This window comes from Rattus norvegicus, chromosome 3 (genome assembly GCF_036323735.1).
Source record: "Rattus norvegicus strain BN/NHsdMcwi chromosome 3, GRCr8, whole genome shotgun sequence".
Classification (NCBI taxonomy): domain Eukaryota; kingdom Metazoa; phylum Chordata; class Mammalia; order Rodentia; family Muridae; genus Rattus; species Rattus norvegicus.
This window is the reverse complement of record NC_086021.1, coordinates 169,782,317-169,807,446: the sequence shown is the minus strand read 5'-3', so window position 1 is coordinate 169,807,446 and position 25,130 is coordinate 169,782,317. Positions and strand designations below refer to the sequence as shown.

Below are 25,130 nucleotides of genomic sequence, written 5' to 3'. Positions count from 1 at the left end.
GACCTCCCTCAGAGCCCCCCACCCTGCCTCATCCCAGGTCTAGGAGGACAAGCATCAGCTATAGCTACCGCTGCTAATAACTGGTCCTTAAACATCTGCCATGTCTCTGCTCACATCTACTACATATTTAGTTTACTTGACATCAACTATCTCACTTCCAAGAGTGACCATTTATAATAAATGCACTTCTATAACTCACAGAGGAACCAAGGCTCAGAGAAAGAAAGCACCTGTCTGGGTGATGTACAGCTAACATCCAGGCTTCAAACGCAAACCTGTCTTTAACCATGGACTACACTTACTGTCTACTGGTCTCACACACACACGGTTTACAACACAGCTGTTACCAAGAGCTAGCTACCAGGGAACTAATGCCACCACTTAAACACAGGAAATACTACAGATGTAAAATGCCATGCCCGCAACCTGATGTCTGAGTGATGTTCTCAGGACTACAGGAACTGTCTGCAGTACCATCCCCCAACACTGAAAAATCACTGAAATGTTCTTCCAGTGGAGTCCAGGGCTGATGGGGCCGGCCACTGTTGATGGTTAAGTGCCATTTCTGTTTGGCAGCTATGTCAGACCTGAAGTTTGTAGTTGAGGATGGCTGCCTTACCACAGAAACCTTCCCTTCCTCTTCATCTCCTCACCCATCTACACACATAGACACCATACCCAGGAAGATCTGTGGGAGCTTCTCTCTGTTGTTACTTCCTGACACCAACCCCCTTCTCTAACACAGACCTGGTTCTGAGGCTAGGTCTCTTCAACCATAGTCTCTTTGGGGGTTTTTGCAAGACACATCTCAAAGCCTGGAGTTGCAAATGCATCATTTCCTCAAACGGGAGGACAGAGCTGAGTGCCCACCCAGCCTCACACCGAGGGAAATGGTTATCAGAAAGAGTTGAGGTTTCTCAAAACCCCTTATTCACTACTCCCACCAGAGACTTGTGTAAACCCACTAAACTCAGGTCTGGGAAGACTAAGACAGGAAAACCAGGGGAGCAACTCTGGGCCACCCTGTGGTCACTAGAACATCCGACACAAAGGGCCCAACCTCAAACTGGCTGTCAGCTCTGAAGAGGAGAACCCCAAGACTGGAAAACCTTTCTGAATGCAAGTTCCTCGTTAAATGCTGCAAGGGCAAAGGCGTCTGGTAGCTCAACCTGGAATCCCGGCTCTGGCTTTGGACATCTGCCATGGACCTCCAAAACTCAGATTTGGGACAAAAAAAAAAAAAAAGCATCCACGGGAGCTAAAAAAGCAGCCACTGTTTTAGCTTTTTGTACCCCGCCCTCCCAAAGGACCACGTTCTTCCCCGTCTCCAAGAGGGAGATGAGTAGGCCCGCTGTGCTCCACAACCAGCCCTACCCCAACATCTGCCTAAGTTCTACATGAGGATTCCAAAGGTTCTGGTGCCAATAAGCCCATCCCGGAGCTCTGAGTTCCTCACAGACAACACTCTCTGGAGAAAGGGCAATGGTCAGTAAGGTCTTGTCAGTTCCCCAGGTTCTCAGGTTGGATGAGGGGTTCCCTGCCTTGGCTTGCCCTCAAAGCCGCTGACAACCGCCCAATTCTAGGAGCCAGAATCCCACTCCACTTGTCCAAACAGTGAGGACTTTTAGGCCTCAGGGCAAAGTGCCTGGAACACTCCCCCCTGCTGGGCGAGGGGGTGTCCTATCAGGTGATCCAAGACCCGGATGCCCCCCCACCCGCCCCAGAGTGACCACCAGGGACTGGGCGGAGATGGGGCGCCAGGCGCGAGGCCCGAAAGTTTGCCCAAGTGTTTGGGAGGCGGGCGGGCGCGAGACAGGCCGGACTGGAACGCACTTACTGGACCCCTCGATTTTGTCCGCACCGCGGCTCCATGTGATCTGGCGCGTCTCCAACTTGACCTGGAAGGTCTTCCGTTCTGGCCGCTGCGACTTCTTGGAGTAGAACAAAGTCATGACGGTGCCCACCTCGAGGCTGCGGCAGAGGTGCAGCACCTCCGCTTCGGAGGGCGCGCTGGGCCCGCAGCCGTTGGCGCAGGGGGTCCCGACGCCCGCCATGCTGCAGCGACCTCGGCGACGCAAGCCGGCGGGCCCGGGGCGGCGGAGGCGGAGGCGGAGGCGGAGGCGGCGGCGGCGGCCCGGGAGGCGAGCGGGACCCGGTGGCAGCTCCTGCGGGCGGACGCGGGGCGGGGACTGAGCGCGGGGGCGGGGCGGGGCTCGGCTCCGCCCTCAGCGCGCCGGGAACAAAGGCGCTCCAAGGGACGACCCCCGCCCACCGCCGCGCCTGCGCCCCGCGACCCGGGGCAGGCCGCAGAAGGCGGACTTAACACACCTCGGTCCTGCCGAGCTTTCCCCGCGCAGGCCTGACACAACGCGGGGTACAACCGCCCGTCACGCACGCAACCCCGCCCACAGGCTGCGGCCCGTCAGTCAGCTGCGCGCACGGGCCTCCGGCCCGCACCGGCCCCACTGCAGCGTGCGCGCCTCCCAGGGAGTGGAGGGTGCCGCGCGACCCCCGACCCTCCCGCCGAACCGGGTTACCTGGGCAGGCTGCCTGGCGGAGGGAGCCGCGCCAGGCTGGCCGCCTCACACCCGCGGTGGCGGCGGGGGCGGGCCCTCCGCGCACCCTCTCCGGGGAGGGGCGCACCCGTGGATTGGCTAGCGGGCAGTGAGTGACAGCACGCCGCCACGCCCCCTCCCCACAGACGTCTTTTGCGAGGGCTGAGCAGACCGATCCTAGATTGGCCTTCGAGGGTGTCTTCTCGGGAAGAGGCCCTGCAGGTGTGGGCAGGCACCTCAGACCCTCGGACGCGGGCCCGGTGGCCTTCGAGGCCTCTCGCGTGGACCGCTGCCCTCCTCACGCTTCGTCCTCGCCCTACCTGCATGCTGATAGTCTCCGAAGCTCTGGTTTTATCTTAGCCTTGTTTTCTTCTGGACTCAGTGCTGGGCCAGTTGCCTGGTGGCTTCACCTCTGCGCAGACAGGTGACGCCAATCCTGGGTCTCCCCTGACCTCCCGACCCAGGCATCTCACTATCTGCGCCACAGCCTTCCCATCCTCATCACATGGCTCCTTCCAGCAGCTACACCTTCTCTATATGGCAGCGAACCCCTGAGTTTAGAAGGCCCCACGCCTTGCCAGGAACCTTTGTTCTTTTCTGCCTCACTCCTAGATAATCCACTGAGGTTCTTCCCTCCTCGAGCCTTTGGGGCTCTCTCTAGTCTACCAACGATCCTGAAGCCCCATCTTCTCTCTGTACACTATCCTCTTAGGTCTTGCCTGCATCTGCTTCAGAATTTACCAATAAAATGAAATTCAATCCTTTCAGTTAAGTACGTGAATTCCCACTGTGCTTCAAATCAGCACAGCTTCGTCGTTCCCCTTCCTCTCCCGCATCATCTCTCGCCACTGACTTTCCCTCAATTCTCCACACAGGACACCTGTCTGTGACTGCTGAATAACTTAAAATCAATCTTGCAAAAGCCGTTCCTCTGAACAGTACGGGCAAACCTGAGGGCATCCCTTGATCCTGCTGTCTGACCAGTGATGAGCAGTTGGGCAGCTATCATGCAACTCTGGATAGCTTAACTGCATTTCAGAGGTGAGAAGTCCCACACAGCAGCCAGTGTGCAGAAAAGCTTCCTTGGGATTCCTGAGACCAGCATTTGTGAATGTATGAGTTCAGACAACGCACCCAGCTGGGCCACCTTCCGCTTTGCCAGGCTAAAATGGTGACAGGTGTGCTGTTTCCCTTGAGGGTGGTCCTCAAAGTCAGAATTCAGTATACTATTGAACTCTGTCCTAAGGGGGAAGTTGAGATAGACTGACTGCCACCTAGTGACAGTCCTCTAATGTAGGAGGGAACTGGAATTGACCTTGGCTTGCACAACTCATGATCATAATTACCTTCTAATTAAGGTTCAGAGCCCGACGACTTGAAGTGAGCTACATAATAAGTGGGGACCTGAATCCGTGTGTTTCTGTTCCACAGGAGAGCCCACTGTGTGAGAGGTAAGTCCTGGTGGTCATTCACTAGCTGGCCAATTAGTGTAGGTAAGAGGTGGTGTGTCTGTATCTGTAGGGCTTCAAGAGAGGTCAAATGATGTAAAGAGGTGGACATAGGCATTTTGAAGGGTGGGCCGGAGGAAAGTACTTTTCAAGCAAGAATAGTAGCACATATAAAGGTCCTGGGCTTTTACTCATTGGGGGTGGGGTAGGGGGATGACCAGCCAGGATGATCAGAGAGGGCAGATGGGGCTGAACAGGCTTCCCTGCCTGCCTGGTCTTGCCGGTTCTCTCAGGAGGCACCCTCTTAAAATGTTGTAATCATCGTTGAGCTTTCTGTGCCAGCCAACTCCAGCAGCCTAGAGGCTGCAGTGTGCTCTAAAGATCTATTTTCTGGAAGCTTCCAGCCCAAACCTTTTTTGCTTCTGTGTCTGTAAAAGACCCCCACCCCCACCCCCCGCCAGCTCCATGAATGTCTTCCAACAGCAATTTGTTTGCCAAGGCCGTAATTGGGGAACAGGGCCTCATTCCCTCATGTCAACTTCCCAGGCCTTAGGTGTCTCCTCCACCAAAGGAAGTTTGGGAAAAGTAGGGCACACACAGGGTGTAGCCAGCATGGGCTTCCCCCAGCTCAGCAGATATAAGGATGCGTGGGTGTCACCGATAATGTCTACACAAGCACTCGCCTGTGACATCACCCAGCCCAGCCCAGCTTGGGACTTACTTCAGGAAACACTCGTGGTTCGGCGTCCTTAGCTTATACCTAGCCCATGCCTGGAGTCGAGGAGAGACTGCCCAATGCCCCCTCCGGCCTGTGGGCTTGATCTCGAAGACGTTATGTTTAATAACCACTTAGAGCAGTGGTAAGCATGTTGTAGACACAATAGAGCTTCTTAATTTACAGCTACCTCATGGGCCCTAGAGATTGAATCCAGCCATCGGGTTTAGCAGCAGCTTGACCCAAGGAACTATCTCACTGTCTCTGTTTTCTGTTTGTTCATGTTTGTCAAAGCTGGCTAGCCCAGGCTAGTCCTTTTTTTTTTTTTAATTTATTTTATGTGAGCACCCTGTAACTGTCTTCAGACACACCAGAAGAGGGCATCAGATCCTGTTATAGATGACTGTGAGCCACCATGTGGTTGCTGGGAATTGAACTCAGGACCTCGGGACCTCTGGAAGAGCAGTCAGTGCTCTTAACCACTGAGCCATCTCTCCAGCCCCCAGGCTAGTCTTGAATTCAGTGATTCTCCTGGCTCAGCCACTCAGCCTTGCTGGGTTTACAGATGTGAGCGTCCATGCCTCCCGGCTAGGTTGGAATTTGTTTTAGGATGCTGCCACTGATAGGTTAGTGGGTAGCAGGCTTTTCAGGGAGCAGCCATAAGGTCAGCACTGTGGAGGAAGCAGGAAGGAAATAGGAGTGGGACAGCCTCTGCCAACTTCCAGGGAGCCGTGTTGTTCAGTACTATCCTGGAATGGATGTCCATTGTTCTACAAAAAGTCCGGCCTCAGCCTCACGGCTCTTCATGATCTTGGGGACTGGCAGCTGGATTTCTATTTGCACTTCTTCCAGAAGTGACCACAAGTCTTTCATTGAATGGGAAATAGGCACGCTGCTATATGTTCACGGCATTTTCCTTTGGGTATGGTCTTGCTTGTATAACCCAGGCTGGCCCTAAACTTGAGGCCTCCCCAGCCTCCCAAGAGTTGAGACATCCGGTGGGCAGCACCACACCAAGCTCTTTAAGAAAAGCAGAGGGCGGGGTTGGGGATTTAGCTCATTGGTAGAGCACTTGCCTAGCAAGCGCAAAGCCCTGGGTTCGGTCCCCAGCTCCGAAAAAAAGAAGAAAAAAAAAAAAAAAAGCAGAGGGCACTCAAACACAAACAAACGAAGCCACTGTGCTGTTGAAGTGGGAGATGTGATTATAAGAGCAATCCTGATGTGGTTGAAATGGCGATCGAGCTGCTGCGATTGAGAGGCAAATATGGCTGAGTTTTACAGTAAAGTATTAGCTCTCAGTGTTTGGGGACTAGTTCTTTGGAAAGGGGGTAAAATTTTCCTGGAAGTATAAGAAACGATTCTCACATGGCTATGTGTTTAATTAAAATAACGGAGGGTAGTCTCAACAGGCTAGTACCAAGTGCTAACATATTTTTAATTTGTTCTTTATAACGACTGACCTTGACTGTTGAAGTGATTTAAAAGCATAGTGATGCACCGCTCACAGAGGAAGACAAAGCCATAGACTTAAAGAGTCTGGTTAATCCATCCATCAAGCTGTGTTCCATCCCTTATTTTCTCCAGTGTTAGCTGTGCATACAGCAAGCGCATTCTAAGTGCAGCATACCTCAGTGAACCTGCACTCTAGGCCCTCGTCCTTTGCCCAGCAAACCCATTATGGCTCCACTCCTTCTGACACCATAACGTCCTGGCCCCTTCCTTAAGTAGGTCCCATTCTCAGTCCCTTATAGGAACTGTAGGTTTTTTTTTTTTTACTCGAGTTAAAAATCATACCCGCCGGGTAGTGGTGGCACACACCTTTAATCCCAGCACTTGGGAGGCAGAGGCAGGCAGATCTTTATGAGTTCGAGGCCAGCCTGGTCTGCAGAGCAGGTTCCAGGATGGCCAAGGGGACACAGAGAAAATGTCTTGTAAAACAAGAACCACATAAATCACAACTGTCCCAACAACCTCTTCTGTCCACATCCCTGGCTGCCTCACTGCTGATTGTTCCCACTGGCTCTCTTCAGCCGGGAATGGCTGGCACAGTGGTTGTTTCACTGAGGTCAAGCATGTGGTACTGAAGACAGAGGGGAAACTGAGGCCAGAGTGGACTCATTTTTACTCTCCCTTTTGTTCCAGCACACATCCCTACTGTGCCTTCTAGAGGATCTGTTAGCAGGGCAGGAACACATAAAGCCTGTTCCAGAAGTGGCCACAGAAATGTCCACAGGCCGTGCTGTCTGACAAGGGCACAGGGAGCAAGAAGGCCCTGATCTAGATTCTTCCGTGGTTGTGGGGAGAGAACGAAGTGAGAGGTTCTGTGTGTTCATGAAATACAGCCTCCTCAAATGAGGTAAATATCCTTTCACAATAAGGTCACCCCAAGGTATTGTGGAGTGTTTCTGCAAAGGAAGTACAAAGGTTTAAGGATGAATGATTAAAATGCCAGGTATTTGTTTAGTGACACATGTATACTTTGAATAGCATTATTGGAAACCATTTCTTTATAAAGATTGGTGCCCTACTACATTCACAGTCCTATCAGTACACTTTGCAGGAATCTTTTTGAGTCTTTTTCACCATGAGAACCACATGGAGAACCATCCAATGTTATCAAAGCACATTGCCCTCACTGCTTCCGAAAGCCTAGTCTTACTGAAGAATAAGTTACACATAAGTTGTACCCACCTTTTTTAATTACTTGTGTGTGAGTGCTTTGCCTGTGTATGTACACACACCAGTTGTGGGCCTGGTGCACAGAGGTCAGGAGAGATTACGATCTCCTGGGACTTTTACTTGGTTGGCCATGAGGCACCGAGTGGGTGTTAGGTTCCCAACACCAGTCCTCTGTGAGAGTAACAAGTGCTCTTAACCACTGAAGCATCTCTCTAGCCCAAGGTGCACCCATCTCACATATGAAATTTGAGTTTGTAAAATACACTCTTGTAACTCCTACCCAGACAGTACATAGGGCAGATCTGCTGTCCCTGGGAATTTTAATCTAAGCAGAATTGCCGTAACGTGACAATAACATATCTTCCACAGACACATGCTAAGGCTGATAACCCCTGCATTGTTTTAAACATGACATAAAGGTTCTCAAATGTAAGTATATACAGGGCAGTAGGTACAGTGAGCCTCCACCCAACTTTGGGAGTTAGTTACGTTGGTGATGATTGTTTTATGGTGTTAGAGGTAGACCCCAGGGCCAAGGGCCCTACCTCTGTCCTATACCATTAGCCCCAGCTTCTGCAATGATAATCACTTGTTTTCCATAAATGGTTGGTTTTTTTTAATTTTTTTATTAACTTTTATTTATATGAGTACACTGTAGCTGTCTTCAAATACCAGAAGGAGGCACTGGATCTCATTACAGATGGTTGTGAGCCACCATGTGGTTGCTGGGATTTGAACTCAGGACTCTGGAAGAGCAGCCAGTGCTCTTAACCACTTTGCCATCTCTCCATCCCCAATATTTGTTTCTCTTAAAGATTTTTTAAAAATATGTAAACAATGCCAACCAACCAGAGCTCCCAGGGACTAAACCACTACCCAAAGACTACACATGGACAGACCCAAGGCTCCAGCTGCATAGGTAGCAGAGCATGGCCTTGTTGGGCACCAATGAAAGGAAAAGCCCTTGGTCCTGTCAAGGCTGGACACCTCCCCACACCAGTGTAGGGGAATGTCAGGAGGGGGGCAAGAAGAGGGGGTGGATGGGAAGGGGAACACCCTTATAGAAAAGGGAAGAGGGAAGGGATAGGGCGCTTATGTCCGGGAAACCAGGAAAGGGAATAACATTTGAAATATAAAAAATAAAAAAAAAATCCAATAAAAGAAAAAATAAAACTTGTAAGTACAGCACAATTATTTAGCCTTAAAAAATCTGTATGGTAATTTCCAAAAGGCTGCCTACTTGGGGTTGTGGGGGAAGTTTGTTAAATCTCTTCTCCCTCCCTGTTTACTGATAAGCATCCAAAGCTAGCTTGACTGAGGTCATTCCAGGGGAATATGTTCTCCAAAAAGTGCTTTTTTGCTCAAAACAAGTTGAGAATGTCTTATTATAGGAGGGATTTGTAAGGGCTGAAATAAAAATCAGTTCTTTCCTAGAAGAAATGTTTAAAAATTTTAAGAAATTTTAGAAATTGGGAAAATGCCTCTCTGCTGCGTAAGTATTTAGGAAAGAATTTCGAAGTTGACAGATTACTAGTCAAGGGATTGGAAGAAAGGAACCAAAGGCCGAGACTACCTGGTTCAGTGGATGTGGTGCTTTCCACACACAGGAAACCCAGACCCCAACAGGCTTATTACAGGAAGTCCTGAGCTGTCCTCCAGAGGTTTCTGTGGCTGTCCTGCTGAAGCGTGTGGCTGCCAGTGCGTGCAGAGCTCGAGTGTGATTGGCATCAGCTAGGCTAAATGAGAACTGTGGCAGCTACAGACTTTACAGTAAAGGTGTCTTAGCAACAACCGGCCCGACAGAAACAGGAGCGAAATCAGAAAACATAAGAGCCAGAGAGGCATCTTTAGAAGGAGTGGTCATATGAGTCCTCTCACATAAAATGTCCATAAGACATGTTTGAGATCATTGGAGGACACATGGGAGTGATATTAGCTGCAAATGGGTGAAATTGAGCCATGATGATGGACAAACCTGTCAGTGGTTACTAAGAGTCACTTATCAAAAGGTTGGATTTATGGCATGTAAAGTAACAGCATTGAATTCCACCCAAAAAGAGCTTAAGCAGGATGGTGAGAGAAGACTGCATTTCTCTCCGTGTTACTTGGTAATTGGTGACCAGGGTTAGGATGCAGAGAGGGACTGAGGTAGACACTGGATGCTGTGGGTGACTCATGGTAGGTACCTGATTAACTAGAGGAAGAGAGGTGGTGGCTGGAAAGGCTGGGCGTTGTGAAGTGTCTATTTCTTTCTTTTCTTTTTTTTTTTTTTCTTTTTCTTTTTTTCGGAGCTGGGGACCGAACCCAGGGCCTTGCGTTTGCTAGGCAAGTGCTCTACCACTGAGCTAAATCCCCAACCCCGAAGTGTCTATTTCTTAATCTGTCTGTTGTTAGGTCTCAGCTTTTGGAAGGGACAATGCACTTGCTGCACAGATAGCAAAACCATGCGGGGATTTGCAGCTTGGGTGCCACATAGAAGCACCCCCATTTGCCCAGAGAGAGGGATTTCTCAGATGCTGTCCTCCTGGCTTCTGCTCTTGAATATGGGCTGGAATTGAGTGTGCTCCAAGCGCAAGCATCTTTTAGAACTTTGTATACTTCTACCCACTCATCAGCTCCCTCGTAACCCGCTGCTGCCCCAATCTCTTCTCGGTCCCAGTCAGGATCAGCTGAGCGCCCTGCTCTGCCACAGCTCTCCTTAGAGGCCTGCCCCCACTGCCTGGAGTGTGTGCTATTTGCTGTGTTATCTTGGGCAGCACATACTTGCTCTTCACGCAGGCGGAGCTTACCAGAGGCGGGCACTGCTTCCTGCTTTATATCTGCCCAGTGTTGGTAACCTAGTTACTATCAGCTCCCAAAACTAAGGTGCACTTCTTACCAGACCTCATGTTTTAACATTCTTTCTGGCTAGCTCAACACTACAGAATTCATAATAATGTTCTTGGTTCCAAACAGTGATGGTTATACTGTCTTTATTCCCAGGAAGGAGGAAGTGTTGCCTGTCTTCACAGGCCAGTGAAGTTCAAGCTTCAAGGAAGCAAGCGTTTCCTGCCGTGGTCCCAGCACCTGAGACCATTAAGGAAGGTGGTTCTGAATAGAACGCGTATGCCAGCAAGCTCAGGTCTAGACCCTTCAGTCCGTGACCCATTTGGACCTTCCTTTTAGCCAGGAGCTCACCTTTTCATCTTGAATTTCAGACTTAGGATAACAGAAGGAACATTGGTAGGGATTATGGCTACTTTGGGGTACCCAGAGCTCTGGGTTGGCTACAGTTAACAGTTAACTCCTTCGACCAATCAATAGTCTTCCTTCCATCTGAGAGGCTTCTGAGATCTGGTACTCAGTACAGACTGGAGGCTTCACCACATAAGAAAGCTATCCTGTTTCTGTTCAGTACATGTGGAAAGCTCTCCACAATTGTTTCCCAAATAAACAGGCCGTCTTGTGCAAGCGCTACTGCCCACACTGGGCTTAGGCAGCTCTCGGAGGATAACTGTACATTTCCTGGCTTTCTGGGCCTATCTTTAGGGATGGAGCCTCTGCTACTCTTGATTCCACATCAGGACAGACGTACTTCCAGGTCAAGCCCCATACCATCTTCCCACTGGGAGGGACCAACCCTTGCTGACCTGAATGAACAGACCGTGCACTGCACTAAATCTCAGCCCCCGGCCTTTACTGTGGCCTGGGGCCTCATTCACAAAGAGGCAGACGCTATGTTTCCGTTAAGTTGTAGGAGTTTATTTTAAATAACCTACAGTTGATTAAAAGGGAATTCATGATAAAAATAGAAGATACTTGAGGAAAGATGTGGGAATGGACTCTGCACACACACTAAACTAACAATGCCTCTAAAACTAATGATTATAGCAAAAAAAAAGTCTTCACATTAAAATTTTCCTTTTTATGGTTTTTTCCATTTTTTACACAATTACAAAAGAAAAAAAAATAAAAGCCCTAAAATCTTGATTATTTTTTCCTTTTTGTTTTGTTTTTGTTTTTGTTTTCCTTGGACCAAATGCTCATTTTCCTCTAAATTTATTGACCTGTGGAAGTTTTTATACAATAAAATCTTTCAAATGAAAGACTGGGGTTTCCAAAGAAAAAGATGGATTTCTTAAAGGGTACAAAGAATGGTCAGAACAAAGGATGATGGGAAAATGGTTTCAGTCACTGATTATTTCATTATCCTTAGACTCACTCGCCCTTCATCCCTCCCCAACCCCAAGCTACACGATCTTTAAGATCAAGAAGAAGGCTTAAATATTTTAAAATAATTAAAACGAAATAAAAATTCACATTTAAAAAGGAACACTCAAGTCAGGAAATATTTTCCCATCATGCTTTTCTGTGAATAGGTGTCTGAACCAAAACACTGCCGATGATGCCACAACTGCTTCAAGTTTAATGAAAACTGATTCCCATGACGGTGGATGACAGCTGTAATAGGTGCGCTGGGTTTTTGTTTTGTTCTACTTAATTTTAAATTCCTGAAATTGGGGAGAGGAGGGATTTTAGGAATTCGTTTCTATTAAAATATAGAAGTTATTGCAAAACCCTAACTGTAAAAACGCACCAATATAATCAGACTTCGCATACAGTAGCTGAGAGAATCCAAACATTGCAGCAAAACTGAATTTGCCTGGCAGGATGCCAACAAATTCCCATCCACTTGCTCTCTTGAAAATAAAAACAAAATTCAAAACAAATCATACAGCTAGAATTTTGACATCTGAAATATTTTTAAATAAGTTGTCCATAGGACAACTGGCTCAGCTCTCCCTTATAATATCTCCAGGTCTATCTTTTTGCAAAGATGTTGGTTTGTTAAGACTTGTGGCCTCTCCCTCCGGTGTGAGGGCAAGTGAGGCTCAGTTTATCCATCTTCCCCAAACCACACTGTTCCTTTCACAGAACCCCTGCCGAGACTGGTCAAAACTCGTAGTCCTCATCAGTCATATCAATGGCCCAAGCAAACTTCTCTCTCTGGGTTTTGTTGTAAATCTTCTCGATTGGGACCCCCCATTTTTTGCACCTGCAAAAAAAAAATAAACAAATAAATATGGATACAACAAAGGAGATGAGTCTATCTCAATGACAACCCACAGCAGGGGTCGAGTTTTCTGGTGCGCCAAAATATTCAAAGGACTTTAGTATTTTATCATCTCATTTTTTTAATCAACAGAGATATCTAAAGTAGGTGTTACTTTGATATACAAACAGAAAAGGTAGAATTTGGTTAGGGATTTAGCTCAGTGGTAGAGCACTTGCCTAGGAAGCGCAAGGCCCCGGGTTCGGTCCCCAGCTCCGAAAAAAAAAAAAAAAAAAAAAGAACCAAAAAAAAAAAAGAAAAGGTAGAATTTGAACAACCACCCTGCAGAGATGGTAAAAAGCAGTGTCCTCATGCCACTAGAAAGTGCAGCTGCAATTTCACACTACGCAGTTGTCTGAAGCCCACGTTGTTGCCTGCCTCCACACTGCTTCTCAACAGTTAGTCCAGGGAATGGTGAGATGCCTCTGTGGGTAGCCTGCTGTTGTTCAACTGGACACAGCTACAGTTATCACAGAAAGAGAATCTCAATCTAGAAAATGCCTCTATCAGATTGCCTGTGGTAGGTCAGTAGAGCATTTTGACTACCTGATGTGAGAAGTTCCAACCCAGCAAGCTCGTGAGCAGTAAGTATTCCTTTGTGCTGGTCAGTTTCGTGTCCTGCCTCCATGTCCCATCTTAAATGCCTACCCTGACTTGCCTCAGTGATGGAGTGTGACCAGAGTTGTAAGCTGAAACAAACACCCAAATTGCTTTTGGGTCATGGTATTTTATCACACCAATAGAAACCCTAACCAGAACAGCAAGCTTTGACACCAAGCTTGAAGACCAAAATATGATCCTCAGGACCCACATGATGGAAGGAGAGAATCTACCAACTGTTGCCAAACTATCAGCAGAGCTCCTGGTGTCAGCACACACACACACACACACACACACACACACACACACACACACACACACACACACACACACACACACACACACACACACACACGAAAAAAGAAAGTTAACCCTTAGCAACACAAGCACAAAGCTAGGTCTCTGGTCTAGAATTCAACGACTCAAGCTAATGAAACATCTTCAGAAATGATTGACTTGTTTGGATGCTTTTTTGTGGAGCCAGGGGAAGCAAGCCTGGAGCGAGAGCAGGGTCAAGGTGTGTCCAAACCCTGGACGTCGCATCCCGAGATTGGGAAGATTCGATCACTCCTCTCCCCTTCCCCTGGCCTGCATGCTTATGTTCATATAGACTTTGCCTCACCAGAGGTGGTTATGGAGCTGGTAGCCAGATTAAACCTGGATTTCTTCCTCATGCAATGACGCATCCCTATCACCCTGGGCCAGGCCAATGATGTACACTCTCCTCGATAGATAGTCCCTACTCACCCACCAAAGGTTTAAATAACCTTTATTCTCCCCAATAAACCGAACCAGTTCTCTAGGTATGTAAGCTTCTATTCCTTGCGTCCAGCCTGATGATAGGACTAGCTACATGGAGAGGGAGAAGTGGAAATGGGGCAGCACTGTGCATATATGAAAGAGTAAGGGAGGGAGGGAGCTCTGTATTGCTCACCACACCACACCTCTGTAAGCCCTTGATGCTGCAGGGATGGGTTGTCCTCTCTCCTCTCCAAATCCCCTTCCTGACCTAGAATGCTGCAAGGGCCTCCTCTCCACCTCTGCACTTGCCCCAGGACATTGGGAGGTGGGCCATCCCCTCTCTAATGCTGCGTGCCTGCATCAGGTCGAGGCCCTATCCTGGGGGAAATGGGTGCCTTTGTAGAATGGTCTCTCTACCTCTGTGTAGTTACATGGATCTATGGTCTTAATTCTTTGCTGCGCCTTGTGTTTTTTAGGAACTTGTTCTTGTCTTATTTATTCTTGAAACAGTCTTTTTATTTAAACAAGGCTGGCTTCAAACTTGCGTTGATCATCTTGCTTCTGCCTCCTAAGTGCTGGGCTATCGGCATACACTACCAAGTCCAGTTACCTTGTGATTAGAAGGAGGATACCAAATGTACTACTCCTCTGGCTTCTGTAGGTATGGGCTCCTAGACTAACGTGCCCGTGGGCATGTAGGAGATTCCACTGTACCTGTAGCAACCAGAGCTGCAGGCTCTCTTGGAAGAAATGTGAACTTAGACATGGCAGCTTAGGGAGCTGGCAAGTCTCTGGCTACTCCCAGAGACTTTCTGCCTTTCCTTAATTAAGAGCAGGAGTTCACAGCCTAATGCTTACCAAGCCACTGTGATCCTAGGGTCCAGGTAATTGAGTTTGGAGGTCCCCAAGGCAATTTGTTTGTTCTCCTCTCGGTCTGTGGCTTGAACCTCCAGCTTCATCAGCTGCTCTTCTAATCTCTGTACAGCCTTCTTTTTTGACTCTACTACCCTGGAGGAATGACAGAATCACAGACATTAAGACTGACCTCTAGACAAGGACAGACAAGCATCCTCACAGTACTGCTTAAAGGAGTAAAATATCATGGAAAATTTCCCCGAGAAACCTTTGAAAGACAGCTGAGAATGGTGGCTTATCCTGGGAAGCCAAGGCTACATAAGGAGACAGAGTGAGCTGGGACACCCAGGCCTCTGAGTGACGATGCCAACTGCTCTCTCTTATCCAGCCCTTGGTACAGTATCAGATACATACTTCTTGGTCTTTGCATCCTTCATGACTTTGGCATCAGCCTTAGCGCTTTTCAGGTCCTTTCGAGCATCTGCTAGCTGATCTTTCTTGGCATCAATCTAGACAGAAGAACAGCAGTACAGTTAGGAATAAAATGAGCTGGAGAGGGAAAAAGGCTCCATCTTAGAACGTAAAACTGGAAGCTGTCAGTGTTTTCTATTACAAAAAGGCTTTATGAAAACAACAATGGGCAGTGACTGCAGAAAACAATCCAGCTGCTGTCTGCTGCTCATTTATGTTCTTCAGTGAACTTTAACAATATATGGTTCTATAAGAGTAACCTGGAAATCTGGTTGTAATCTTTCAGGAAAACATTCTAGCTTTAGAGAAGAGAGGAGGACCCAGATGACAGCTGTTTTCAAATGAATCCTATGCCAGGTTTCTGTGTTCTTTGGTTGGTTGGTTGGTTGGTTGGTTGGTTGGTTGGTTGGTTGGTCGGTTTGAAAGAGACAGGGTCTCACTATGTAGCCTTGGCTGGACTAGAACTCATTCTGTAGACCAAGCTAGCCTTGAACCCACAGAGATCAGCCTGACCCAGACTCTAAACTGCTGGGATTATAGGTGTGGGGTCACCACTCTGAGCCTTTAGCACTCCTTCTGAGACTACCATAGAAGATACACTATCTACTAAGCAATCGCAGATCATTTCCCAGTCTGCCAAGTCTGAAAAAACTAAAGAGGGAGTCCCAGGAAATTAAAAACTGGTAAGTAGGCATCAGTTAGGAATTGCCTCAAGTTGGCTCACTATTTTACAAAAGTAGAGAAGTCTAAAGTGAGAAGAAACTTAGTCATCATTCGTAAGAGAGATGTAAAAAGCATCAATTCAAATTTTTCCTCCACAAAGAAAATCTTACGGAATCCATATCTACTACAAAGAGACAGAACACTTTCATCATCCTTCCCCGCTTGTTGAACCCTTGAAAACCTAACTCCTGCTTTAGGTGTTGCTTATAAACAACCATACGATGGCACTAGAGCAATGCTAGTGAGTTTGTGCTGCTGGATTCTAAAGAATCCCCTCCCTGTGATCACCCTGATGACCTAAGAGGCCAAGAGAATATCCCAGAGTAAATACATGTTGCCTTACACACACTGGGTTGTTGTTGACTGAGCCTAAAATTTGTTAGACAAACACCACACCCGTTGCCACCCTCTGCCCTGCCAGGGGAAAAAAACCCACATAAAATGCAGCCCAAGATTAGAAACAATTTGCCATTGTGAGAGAATCATTAAATGTTTACAGTTAGTGGCTTCCTTCCAATATCTAAGTTGCTTAAAAAGTTACTGGAACTGACTTTGCACACAAAAGCATTAGCACCACCACCAGGCAGATGCTTCTTAGGCTAGAAGTGCAGCAAACCCCAGTCTTAACCATTTCTGTGAATGCTAAACTGGCAAGCTATGTTAAATCCTCTCAAAGACTCCATTGACTGACTAGGCAACTGGGCGTGTGTTTACTTTGTGGGCACACAGGAGAACGTTCCTACACTCGGAGGGTGTCTTTGGCAGGCAGCCTGAACTGCTCAAACAGTGGCTCCAGAATAAGAGCAACACATGACCTCCTCATTCTCCAGGAAGGGTCTCCTGAATAGGGTAAACAGCACCTGGTACTCAGACTTTACTTTATTCTGGGCTTAGAGTGGTAACACACGAGGAGAGTAAGCAGGATCAGAGGATCTCCATCTAACAGGGCAAAGCAAAGGCACACGCTAAAATGTGCAGTCTGCAGGGTTCTTAGCTTGCTGACCCTGTGCGCACATTAGAGGGCTCTCTGATCCACTCACTTGGATCTGGAGATCCCCTCAGTCTGGCTGTAGCAAAGCCTCTAAGTTGTAGCTGTAGGTTAATATACATTATGCCTGTGTTCTCGTCTTGCAGAAATCGCAATAGGAGAATATTCTGAGCCTGAAAATGTGTTAAGTTTCACTGCAAAGCAGTTTCTAAAATTAAGTTGACCAAGTATAGAACTCCATAGATCTGGATGAAAATATAATGAATGTATCTGTGCTTGGGCTACTCTCTAGTTGGCATTTATTATTCCCTCTTTTAATTAACTGTGAGCAAGAACCCAAAGAAATATAACTTGTCCTGTGACTATTACTAACAGATGATGGATACTTTCCTGGTGTGCATTAGTGTTGTAGACCTCGTGAAATGTCACTTTTATAATCAATGTCTTAAACTTTATATAATTATTAGGGCCACCTCAAGACCTTAAATAAGGATCCTTATTCCTATGCCACAGACTGTATTTAAATCTAAATGTTTTCCATGGTAACCCTGTGCATCTGTTTTAAGATGAAATATGCTCACTGTGGGTGAGAGGGTTCAGATGCATAGTTAAGCAGTCAGTGTGGAGAGGGGAAGAAGAGTTGCACATAGCAGTGGGACAACATCAATTTGTTCCCTATCAGTCTCTCCCAAGAGGCCACAACCCTTACAGTCAGATCTGACACTCAGCAACAAATAGAAATAGTTGTTCTAGGAACAGGAGAGAATTAAATGCCATTGCTTCACCATCTTCAAATAATCTAACAGGATTCCTCTCCCTCCCCCTGCTACTGCTTTGGGGATCAAACCCAGGGCTTCATGGATGGTGGACAAGCAAAGGTAGGTTCTACCACTGAGCTGTACCATCTTCCTGTCATGTTTCTTAGCCAGACCACTGAGACTTTATTTTCGTGACGCTAAGGACGGAGCCCGGAGCCTGCTGCACACAGGCAAGCATTCCACCACAAAGCTGCACTCTTCCTTCCATTTTCCTTAAGTATAACAAGGACAACAATTCACAGTTCAGTGGAGCATCAAAGTTAGCACTTCAAAACAGAAAGTGGTTCATACAAAACTTGTGTCTCCAGCACAAATATTTTAGGAAAAAACAAACACTATGATACTATCAAACTATTTCCATCTGTTATCTGTATAAAGAATCTTTCTTTCAAAACAGACCCAGACTAGCCTGTTATTATCCTAGGCCACACTAGGTCAGATGTAGAAGCCTCTCATTTTCATTAGATATCACACATGATCGCCTTTGCTAGCCCACATTGGACCCACCGTACCTTAGACTGCAAGTTCATCATTGACTTCTCAAAGGTCTTTGGTGGCGCCCTCTGGTGGTTACAAAGAATTGCAACAGCGCGATTGGCACGGTTATAAGATAGAATCTTTGCTGGTACATTCTCATCAGCTGCCAAGAAATGTCATAGTAACAGGGTCAATTTGTATACCAAGAATATACACATGAAATGCCCTTAGGGACTTCATCCCTGTAATGTGTATACAGACCCTTCAGCTTATCATAACCAAGTCACGAGGTCAACATTTGAGTCAAAGACAGTAAATTTCTACATAAGCCTGAATGAGTTTCTGTCACAAAAATAATTCTGAGCCTCTTTATTTTCCTTTAACCTTACTGGATTTTGTGTCAGATCACATTAAGTAGACCAGGCAGTCTCTATAACTACTGTTCCCAGCTTGTCTATAATATTACAGGGAAATCTACGTTTTTGGTTTTTTTTTCTTTTTTTTCTTTTTTTTTTTTTTTTTTTGTTCTTTTTTTCCGGAGCTGGGGACCGAATTGGTTTTTGTTTCTTAAAACCCCAGGAGTCAGGGGGTGGAGAGGTGGCTCAGCTGTTAACAGTACTGACTGCTTTCCAGATGGTTGTGAGTTCAACTTCCAGCAACCACACAGTGGCTTATAATCATCTGTAATGGAATCTGATACCCTCTTCTGGTGTGTCTGAGGACAGCAGCAGTGTACTCACATAAAACAAATAAATCTTTAAAAATAAACAAAACAAACTTCAGGAGACTGGCCATATATCTGTACACTGCTTTCCTTATCCCGTCTCCCACTCACTAGGCACATGTAGCCTGCAGGAAATGCTGTACTAGAAGAAATGACTGCAGAAAGAGATGGAGGGATCTTAAGCTATATTGCAGGGGCTGCAGATAGGCTCAGTGGGTTAGAAACATTTGCTGCTCATGCAGAGGACTGGGTGGGTTTCTAGTGCTCCTGTGGCGGCGGCTCACAACCACCCCTAACTCTAGTTCCAGGGATTTGACTCTTCTCCCTTGGGGCTGGGGTGGGTGTGTTTTTTCAAGACAGGGTCCTGGAACTTGCTCTGTAGACCAGGCTTCCTTCAAACTCAAGAGATCTGCTTGCCTGTGCCTCCCAAGTGCTGGGCCACTGCCACCATGTACAGGCTTTTTAAGCCACTGTTTAAACCAACCCGAAATACCATTTCCAGCATTCTCTGGCTCTCCTAAGACCATGTGACACGCTTACAGCAGATAGTGGGAATTCAGGTGGCTCTCCTAAGACCATGTGACACGCTTACAGCAGACAGTGGGAATTCAGGTGGCAGGAGCCAGGAAGGGTGACTCTTGCCTACAGTCTCAGCTGTGGGGAGGCTGAAGCAGAAGCGTCACTAGCCTGAACCACCATAATGAATTGTGGCCAGCCTTTAGCTACAGAATGAGAATTTGTTTTAAATGGAGAGGAAGAAAAGTCATAAGGTGCCAGAGGTAATTATTACATACTATTATGAAAACCAAAAATTTCTGGTAACCATGACAACTTTACCCTCCCCAATTTAACAGCACTATCTGTACCCTGTGAGCTTGTAACACAGATAAAATACAAATATTTTCAGAGAAGATACAAAGTTCTTGTCAGTATCCTATGAGATTCATCTAGAATTTGCAGTGGGAGTGGGAAGAAAGGCCTTGGTTTTATTTAGACAGCTAAGCCTCTTCAAGAGGCTGCAGGGAAAGGATGAAGAAAAGGACACTGGCAGCCTCCCAGGGACAGCCCTAGAGTAACTACTTACGGGCTGTGAGCTCTTTAAGCTGCTGCTGCAGCGTGATGGAGGCATTGTAGGTACGGAACACCTTGGCAGTCAAGCCCTCCATGAGATCTTGAAGATGCTTATTTAGAATACCAGTCTGCAGAAAACAAGACAACAAAGAGGATATTGGAACTGAGGTAAACGTCCAATCACCCTTTCCCCTGCAGCAAGCACTAGGAGTCACTGTGGCAGTGCTGCCACCATCCTGTCAGTTACTGTCCTGTCCTTCAAGGAGGAAGTTAGCAAAGAGGGAAAATAATTCCAGAACACAGGACTGCAAGGTGCCTTCCTATAAAGTACTTTAATCTTAAGTTCAAAACAACAAATTTGTTCTTTCTTACAAATATCTCTCCAGTAAAGAAAGCAAGTGAAAAAGTCTTAGGTCTCTAGTACAGGCAGCTGGGCATCTCAGAAAAGGATGAAACAAAGGGGGAAAGAAACACGTAAACCTCAACTTGTTCTGCCTCAAAGCTTTGGTAGTAATTCACTGCACCACCCCACGATGCTGGAGGGAGATGGGGCGACACAGGATACGACACATGCACTGAGTGCCCCAAGGGAGGAAGGATATATAGAATGTCACTGGACAAGCTAGGCTGAATGGACAGTTCAAATATCCACTGAGAACTCTTGACCCAGGAGCCTGAGGTTGCTTGGACTGTAGCCCAGTGTCTTGTGTTTACTCACATTAAGTCGATCAAAAAGATCATCCTCAGGCTGCTTGTTCTCCATAAATAGTTGTAAGTTTTTAAAAACCTAAAAGAAGTCCAATTATTAATTTAAAATTTTTAGAAATAATTTCAAACTCACAAAAGCTTTTAAAAGAGAGAAAAGGCAAAAGACAACCTATATACATGATACCTAAGTATCAGTTCGAGCCATTTGTGGTATATATTGTAGCCCTTTAGCACCAAACATCCTTGCATCTACTTCCTAAGAACAAAATGCTCCCTTATATCCAAACTATGTTTACACTAGTTGCACGATTTAACTGGTGCCCACTGTTATCTAGTGGGCATATTAAGTATTAGGTACCCATATGCCTCTCTCATGGGTCTTCAGAGATCTGAGAACTGAAAGATTACAACTTTATTCAGTTGGGAATTGGCCCGGGACTAAGAAAAGGCACAAGATGACAAGTGCACGACATGACCAGGGATGCTGTGATGCTTAAATCACTAAAGTGGGTCCAATCTGACACTGAGTTTACTGTCAGAGCTAAAATGAGGCACACAGCACACCAAGCAGTACCTCTCCTCTTTCTTTGAGATCATTTTTACCAGAGCCCATCAAAATGCAGAGCATATAAAAGCCCTCAATAAATATTTGCTGAATGAACAAACAAGGAGAAAGATCAAGCCAGAGAGGCACAGGCCATATGAACTCACTCGTTTCTCAACTGGGACTTTGTTGTAGTATCTGATTGAGTCCTTCCCAGGAAAGTCAAACTCCACCACGTACTCCTGACCATCCAATTCTGGGTGTAGATTGATGTGTTCCACTCTAAGTGAACAGCAACCCACAGTGTCTGCTGTCTCTCCTTCTTCCTTCTCATTGCCTGCTCTCAGAGCAAGCTGTGTAGGAAAGAGAGTGGGGTTGTTAAGAAAGAGATGAGCATCAGTGAAGAAACACAGACCTTATGTGTGATCTTAAGGAAACCCTAAACCAGAAGACCCCAATTCTGTGGATGGAGCATCAATCTGCATAAACTAAAACTCAGATTCTACAATGTTATAACTCCTATGAAAGTCACAAGAATACCCAGAGGCCAAGTTTCTTTATGTCCTTAGAATGAAGATAGAAGAAAAAAAGTGTAACAAGGCAACAAATGAGAACACGTTTTCATGATAAGAGTCAGTTAAAAACTATTATCAATTTTGTGTGAATTCAGAATTTGGGCTAAAATGTAAGCGTAAAATGAAAAAAAATCTTCTGAGCATTAAAAAACTGAACTTTATAGCACTATCTTTCAAACTGCAATTGTTAATAAATCACACCTTTTGTTTAAGAATTGTTTAGGTTATAATCATCGCTTCCTACAAGAATGAAATGGGAAAGAACTACCCAAATTCAATGCAACTAGTTAGCCAGTGGTTTGTGCAGTTTCTGATTTAATTTCAAATAAATAAAAATGTTATATTGGATTTTGACATAAAATTAAGTACTTTTGCAGTATAGATCATGGTAAAAAACCTTGACAGCATCCCAGTTATTTAAACAACAACAACAAACCAATAATGTTCAGTTTATGCAGATCCTCCTGTCACAGAGACATACTGTACATGCCTCCTTCTTTGTATCCAAATCTACTTTCCCTACTGGGCTAAATCTGATTGTAAGTCACACAGCAAATAGAGTTCTGACCCCTGTACTTAGAGTAGAACTGTCCAACGTGGAAAAAGGAAGCTGTTCCCACCTTATCAATGAAGTACAGTGCTACAGCTCTCTGCCGAACTTTCATTTCTTTGGACTTCCAGTCTTCCCGATACTGATTTCGGATCTTGTCCACACACTTCTTCAGTCGCCGAGCAGTCTCATACTTCTGCCAGTCTTTCTCACCCTGCCGAGTGGAGAAACACTGAATATTCAGAGCTCTCATCCCAAGAACAGGAGCCTGAGCTTAACCAAAGCTGGAGAAGCATAGAACTAAAGAGGAAGTAAAGTCTGGGGCATTTAGCCTGACAAGAATATATGCTGTTCTACGTTCACATAACTGACTCCTAATTGCTAAGACAGCTTTCCAATCTAAAAAAAGGTTCACACTCTTGTGAGAATCCCACTGAGCATGCCCCCAAACTGACTTCTGTGAACATAAAGGACGTAAGCATCCCCACTGCTTCGCAAGCACCACAGCCTTGCTGTGAAATGTGAGCTCTGACACCAGTTTTCTGCTAGCACTGAATTCCATTAAATTCAAGACAACCAGAGTTTCATGGACCTATCAAAGAAACAGAACCCAAGACTACTACATGTAATTACCAAGGAACACAAACACTTCCACGAATAGGTATAATTATTCACCATTTTCTCACTTTTGCATTTAAAAACGGTCTCTGAGAAGAAAGATGTTTCTGGGAACAGCTTCCTTCCTTTCTTCTTTTTTTAGTTTTCCCAGACATGGGTTCTCTGTAGCCCTGACTGTCCTAGAGCTAGCTCCATGGATTGGGCTACCTTAACTCAGAGATCTGCCAGTCTCTGCCTCCAAATGTTGGGATTAAAAGTGTGCACCACCACCACCTGGCTTCTTTAAACAAAACAAAACAAAACAAAACAAAACAAAACAAAACAGAGTTTTTAGCATAAAGTTTGAGATCTGACCCTAAAGTACATTAGGTGTCATGAAAATGTTACACATGTTTGGTATTATAAACCTAACCAAGAACCTGTAGTTGGGGAGCTGATGGGTGAAAGCACTACTATGGTTTGTGCTAAATGGCTGCCTTCTAACCACATATCTCTACACCCACAGACTTAAGTCTTCATCAGCAGAGTTGTGCAATGGATTTTAATACCAAGGCTGCAACTGGTCAAAGTACAGAGAGCAGAATGTCTGAAATACTCAGGTATGAATGAGACCTCTACATCACACACTCTGACCTCAAGGTTCAGGAAACATCGAAAAAGGTGATGGAAAGACTTAAAGAGGCACAAGCAGGAAGGACTGGGGCCAAGGTATAGTCTAAACATGGTAGGGCCACTGCAGTCAGGAACTGGTGTGGTTGCCTGCACAGTGTCAAGCCAGTCAATATTCCATCATGAAGTGGAGAGGGATGCACAAGCCCCAACTCCTAGCTAAGGAGCTATTGACATTCAGTAGCTGCTGGTGTGTATCGGTAGTCTCTTTTGAGGTGTGGTACCTGGTGGCTTTCCCATGCCCCACTGGACAGCCCCCACCTATGTATATATGGACACCACTAGTTCAATTGAATGGGTACTAAAAAGAAAAGACACAAAGTTAAGAGAATGATGTGTGTGGAGAGAAGCTGGTAGTAGTTAGGAAGTGGGGGGTTAGTTGTACATTGTATGACATTTATAAAGACTAAAATAAATAAACAAAGAAAGAAAGAAAGGAAGGAAGGAAGGAAGGAAGGAAGGAAGGAAGGAAGGAAGGAAGCAAGCAAGCATTGACATTAAGCAACAGAAGATTTCTGTTACCACCCTGAGTAAAAACAGACTCAAAAGCAAGGATTAATAACGTCAAGTGAGAGAGATCAGGAAAATTCCACACAGGCAGAATTTTACAAGGTGCAAAACTGACTATATGAGAACCTAAGAATCTGGAGCTAGAGATGGCTTATCAATTGAAAGCCGCTGCTGCTCTCTTCCAGAAGACATGGATATGCTCAATACCCGTATCAGATGTGACCTATGACTCCAGCTCCAGAGGAATCTATCTGATGCCTCCTTCACTGCAGGACTCAAATGCACATGCCCCTACATAGACACATAGGACTTAAAGGAAAAGAAATAACCCAAGAATTTCTCCTCTTAATTCTTTGAGCCTACAAAAAAGGAGAGGAGGTGGTAGTGATTTCTTTTTGCATATTCTTGATTTCCACCTGAGACAAAAGGACCTGACCATAGGACTGACCCATAGGTTCCACAGGACCCAAAGGACATGAAGGCATGGGGGCATGTGGAACAAAAAGGTTTACTTCCAGATCTTAACGAATGCTCAGAAAGCAATGATTTTTGGATGTGCTAAGGAGTCGTCAACATTTCCTCACAATTGTGTGTGTACTATCTGTATAGGCTTGTCTGGCTTTTTAAAACAAGAGGTTCAATAATTGTCTCATTTCCCGGGGAGCTGAAAAGGTCTCTCTGATTTCTCTAAGTACAACTTGACATGTAAGCGAGTGAATTAGAAAAGTACAGCACAAGCTATCCTCCTGGTACAAAGCAATAACGCACCTCTACCACAATTACATAAACCACAGCCAACAAGACACCTGAAAGACTCACCAAGACACACTACCTGGCCAGGAGCGGGCTCTTTTCCCCACTCCAAACCACACAGGCATTGGTCCATCTCAATGACTGCTGAGGGCATGAGGTAGCGGTCAGGCAAACAAGGTTCGAGAAAGTCCAGTAAGTAATTTATAAGAGACCACTAAAGAGCTTTCCCATCACATGATTGGCCTC

The 25,130-nt window shown here is 46.0% G+C and overlaps 2 protein-coding genes and 1 long non-coding RNA gene across 6 annotated transcripts in view; 1 reads left to right on the top strand and 2 right to left on the bottom strand.

The window, feature by feature from the left end:
• Plcg1 (phospholipase C, gamma 1) overlaps window positions 1-2,148 on the bottom strand; it is a 30,742-nt gene extending 28,594 nt beyond the window's left edge. Inside the window, exon 1 of one of the 2 annotated variants that reach the window (NM_013187.2) lies at window positions 1,838-2,148. In NM_013187.2, the coding sequence (NP_037319.2) occupies window positions 1,838-2,054 (217 nt within the window). In that variant the 5' untranslated portion in view covers window positions 2,055-2,148. The remainder of the gene's footprint in view (window positions 1-1,837) is intronic. The other variant, XM_039104387.2, reaches the window with a different exon arrangement.
• A 16-nt stretch (window positions 2,149-2,164) lies between these two features.
• Window positions 2,165-13,439, top strand: LOC102551164 (uncharacterized). 3 transcript variants are annotated; one of them, XR_005502691.2, is made up of 5 exons: window positions 2,165-2,777; window positions 3,431-3,596; window positions 3,914-4,006; window positions 6,861-7,074; window positions 10,380-13,439. It is a non-coding gene; the product is annotated as an uncharacterized LOC102551164 (long non-coding RNA). The 3 variants fall into 3 exon arrangements; XR_352793.4 differs by having other exon boundaries at window positions 2,165-2,979; XR_352792.4 differs by having other exon boundaries at window positions 2,165-3,596.
• Top1 (DNA topoisomerase I) overlaps window positions 11,117-25,130 on the bottom strand; it is an 83,136-nt gene continuing 69,122 nt past the window's right edge. The window contains exons 14-21 of the mRNA NM_022615.2: window positions 22,405-22,548; window positions 21,377-21,562; window positions 20,676-20,744; window positions 19,971-20,085; window positions 18,198-18,325; window positions 15,100-15,194; window positions 14,689-14,838; window positions 11,117-12,432 (exon numbers count right to left, since the gene is read on the bottom strand). Coding sequence (NP_072137.1) covers window positions 12,330-12,432; window positions 14,689-14,838; window positions 15,100-15,194; window positions 18,198-18,325; window positions 19,971-20,085; window positions 20,676-20,744; window positions 21,377-21,562; window positions 22,405-22,548 — 990 coding nt within the window. The 3' untranslated portion in view covers window positions 11,117-12,329. The remainder of the gene's footprint in view (window positions 12,433-14,688; window positions 14,839-15,099; window positions 15,195-18,197; window positions 18,326-19,970; window positions 20,086-20,675; window positions 20,745-21,376; window positions 21,563-22,404; window positions 22,549-25,130) is intronic.